Source organism: Lacerta agilis, chromosome 14 (genome assembly GCF_009819535.1).
Source record: "Lacerta agilis isolate rLacAgi1 chromosome 14, rLacAgi1.pri, whole genome shotgun sequence".
Taxonomy (NCBI): Eukaryota; Metazoa; Chordata; class Lepidosauria; order Squamata; family Lacertidae; genus Lacerta; species Lacerta agilis.
Genome location: NC_046325.1, coordinates 17,111,747 through 17,115,703, shown reverse-complemented (window position 1 = coordinate 17,115,703; position 3,957 = coordinate 17,111,747). Strand labels below are relative to the sequence as shown.

General features: G+C 45.4%; 1 protein-coding gene across 1 annotated transcript; it reads right to left on the bottom strand.

The window, feature by feature from the left end:
* Window positions 1–2,054: 2,054 nt before the first annotated feature.
* LOC117057539 (galactoside 2-alpha-L-fucosyltransferase 2-like) lies at window positions 2,055–3,191 on the bottom strand. The gene has a single exon (XM_033168388.1). It carries the CDS (start codon window positions 3,189–3,191, stop codon window positions 2,055–2,057), a length of 1,137 nt encoding a protein of 378 aa, XP_033024279.1.
* Window positions 3,192–3,957: the final 766 nt, after the last annotated feature.

The window sequence follows — 3,957 nt, the reverse complement described above, 5'->3', positions numbered from 1 at the left end:
TGCTGGAACAGGGTTTGCAGGCAGAGGGCGATATCTGCTCCTTTATGACATATTGTCTCTACACACTGACTTCTATCAGAACTATCTGTTACACCATCCTACTTTGTGTAATAACTTTTCAGATTTGCCAACGTGTTTTACACTATTTCATATCCACAGGCACCCTGATGTGATGGGAACGCCCTCCCATCGGATGTCAAGGAAATAAACACCTGTCTGACTTTTAGAAGACATCTGAAGGCAGCCCTGTTTAGGGAAGTTTTTAACGTTTGGTGTTTTACCGTCTTTTTAATATTCTGTTGTGAGCCGCCCAGGGCGGCTGGGGAAACCCAGCCAGATGGGCGGGGTATAAATAATAAATTATTTTTATTATTATGTCAAGATTGGTATCATTCACTGAAAATGTAACAAAGATAATGTACCCAATACGATACAATGAGCGGAGAGGAAGAGCTTTCAATTGCCTCCAGATTTTCTTGTGGTGGTGCAACAGAGAGAGTTGGCTAAGCAGATCACTTCATATGCCAAGGTTAGCTGCAAACTTCCTGGCTCCATTACACAGGAGCCAACTCCCAGGAGCTTTGGCCCCCACAATGAAATACTTGAGGTTGTTGAGCCCCCACAAAGTTGGTGGGCATTGCCATTCAAACGGAGTGTGTTCACTTCATCATGTGATCAATTGTGTGGGGCAGGACTTACCTGGGCCCCCACAATATTTTATTCAAGTTGGCACCCCTGCTTCACTCAATTTAGGTTTCCATACAACGCAACTTAAAAACAATTCAAATCTCTCTTTAGACTTGGCGAGGTCCTGATCCGTATGACATCCAAAAATATGCTGAGGTGTTTGAAGCCATATTCTGAGCCCTGGCTGAAAATTCTGGAGTTAAAGCTGATGAACTGATTTCTAAGCTCTACCCGGTACACCAAGAAGGCAACAAGAATGATGGCCTCAAGTGGGGAAAGTATTTCCAACGTCCTTCCAAGGCATAGTGTGCATGCACAGTTAAGAGCACGCCCCAGATTCCTCCTTTTGAATTTGGCTGTGCTGCAGCTTTACCGCTCCTGCACCTGACAGTCAAGTGGAAGACAGGTAGTCTTGGCCAGAACTGCTCCATGGGACCAAATGAGGAGTCTTAAGTAATCAGAAATACTTGTTTTGTTAAGCTTTTAACAGATGGTCTAAAACTTCCCTGACTCTCCCCCTTTAGGCTTAATTTTCATGGGATAAGCTCCTTAGTATTGATGACTTTCTTGCTACAATACTGAAGCTTTTTTCCTATCGGGAGGAAAGTAGGTAAAACCCACGGGAAGCATGACTGGTTTTGCTGCCACCTCCAGTCCTCATAGCATGACTATGCATGCATGCATGCCAAAAAAAGCCAGTCTGCAACATGTGCAGATTCCCCCTCCCCTGACTGGCTAGGGCTTTCGAAACCTCATGCTCTTGATCCATGATGACCTACTGTCTCATAGAGCGGCCGCATCGGATATCCCATTTTGACTCATGTCCAGTTTCCTCTGCCTATTGGCCCATGGTGGCCTACAATCATAATAGGAGGATCACATGACCCCCAGGGTCATGGCAATCCACCAGATGGAGACTCCCAAGGCATGATATTGTGTGATGTCTTAAATCAAACTCGAAGGCAGGGGGTTAAGAATTTGGGGGAACCAAAGGAAAGCATCTTCCTTGCTTTGTATTGAATGTTTTTCTGCTCTTACTACTCCCAAAGCCTATAAATAGAGAGCCAATAAGGGGCGAGATAAAGTTCTGCAGTGGAACCAGGGAGGGAATAAATGGTGCCTGTGTCCATGTTGCTGCTAAGTGCTTGGTGGTGGAAGGGCTTAGAATATGGTTATGTCCCAACCACATCGCCTTACTGCAATGTGAGGACTAAAAGAGGAGGAATCAATGTGTTTGACCAAGCTAGGTCTTTGAGCCCCCTGTCAGGAGTGCTGGTGACCACTCTCACATACATGCTTTGTGGAATCAGTGCCTAGACAAGTCCTTCCAACAGTATCTAATTGAACCCGAATCAGCAACTATCTGCTCAAGCTTCTGGTTTCTGGACTTTGACAGGTTTCTTGGACAGCAGAGGGGAAAGGTCCGCTGGGATCCCAATCCATTCGGGCAAAAACGCTGCCGAGGGCTTGAAGACCTCAAGGAAGGGAGAGTCTGGGAGGGTGTAGTTGGCCAAGTAGACGGTCTCCCCACCAGCCAGGTAGCCGGCCCAGAAGCCAAAAGTGCCAATTGTCATTATTGTGTGGTTGCAATGAGCAAGGAGAGCAAAATCCCTCCCTGGAGAGGACTCCCGCCCATCCCCAGAAAAATAAACATCCCCCCTGGAGGAATTGATGTTTTTCTTGCACCACTCCAACCCATTGCTGGTCACCACAAAGATGGGGTTGCGGTACTTCTCTCTGAAATAGTTCATGGCTTTCTCCAAATAGCCTCTGTCAGCCACCACACCTTTCCAGATCTTGGACATTACATACACATAATCCCCTCTGCGGACATGTACTCCAACATATGTCACCTCCTGGCGCTGCCCCCTTAGCTCCTGAAGATATTGATTAGCTTCTTCCTTGATGTGGTCATGGAAGGAGAACTGCTGAAGTATCTCTTGGCGGATATGGTGATAAAAAGTGTAAGAACATGGGTAGCCCGTCAGCCGGACGTACTTGCCTTTGATGTGTTTATAGTCCTCTGACATCCAATCCTGCAGACCAAAGTTCTTCCAGGAGATCTTTTTCTCCACTTCAGCATTGATCACAGGCAAAGTGATCCGGAATATTGGTGAGAGGTACTGGTGCATGTCGGGATAGATGTAGGCTTGATGTCCATTCATCTTGGCTAAGGCATAGAGGGTGGCATATTCCCCCATCTGGTTTCCCAAACGGCCAATTGAGTTCACTGTCCATATACCACTATCCATGATCTTAGAGGAAGAGCTGGAAGAAGTCGTGGTTATGTTATAGTATGACCGAGAAGAAGAGGTGGTGGCGGTGAGGGAAGCAGGATGTCCCATCCCTGGGAAACTGGATTCATTATTGAAGCTGATCCTCCACTGCTGATATGGCATTTTTTCACACAAATACAAGAATGTAGAGAGGGACAGGAGGCCAAAGAAGTAGAGGTAGAATAAGAGGGCAGGTTGGCTGAAGGAACATCTTTGTGGGAGATCCATAGCTGCACAATAGAAACACCTAAAGGAAGAGCAAAGTGGGGTGAAAAGACAGGTAAGATCAACAAGCAGAAGACAACCACTGTTGTACGTCAGTCGTGACTTAGATGGCACTGTGACCCTTTATGCTATACATGTCCATAACTTCAGTGGAACTTACTCCCAGGTAAATGTGTATCAAGTTCCAGACTGAATTAACAAGCCTGAAAGCCACTACGCAAATGCCTAGAACAGGCTTTCTCAACCTCTGCCCTCCAGATGTTTTTGGCTTACAACTCCCATGATCCCTAGCTAGCATGAGCAGTGGTCAGGGATGATGGGAATTGTAGTCTCAAAACATCTGGAGGGCCACGTTTGAGGAAGCCTTGCCTAGAAGGATCCCTAAAGTAAACCCACCATTTGCACTATGCGAATCCTTCTCCCATTTCCTTACATATGTAATCTAACCTTGTTTTTGGAAAGGTGTGCATTTTTATATCAACTCAATCTCTAAATTAATTATTTGAAATTAGCATTGAAATTAAATTTCTGCCTAAGATTTCTAATGTATTTGCATAACCAAAGACATTCTTAAATGTAAATGGCAAAAAGGGAGGCCTCCTGTCTTCTCACTTCTTTGTTCTTAAGGTAGTATTCTGCAACTTTTGACCACATTCAGGCATATGGCAACACAGTTTAATTCCCAGGAGTCAAAATTTCCTAGGTGTCCATCTAATTTAAAGTCCTCTTCTAGGGTCACTGAATCAACGGGAGATTTATAAGGAGCCAG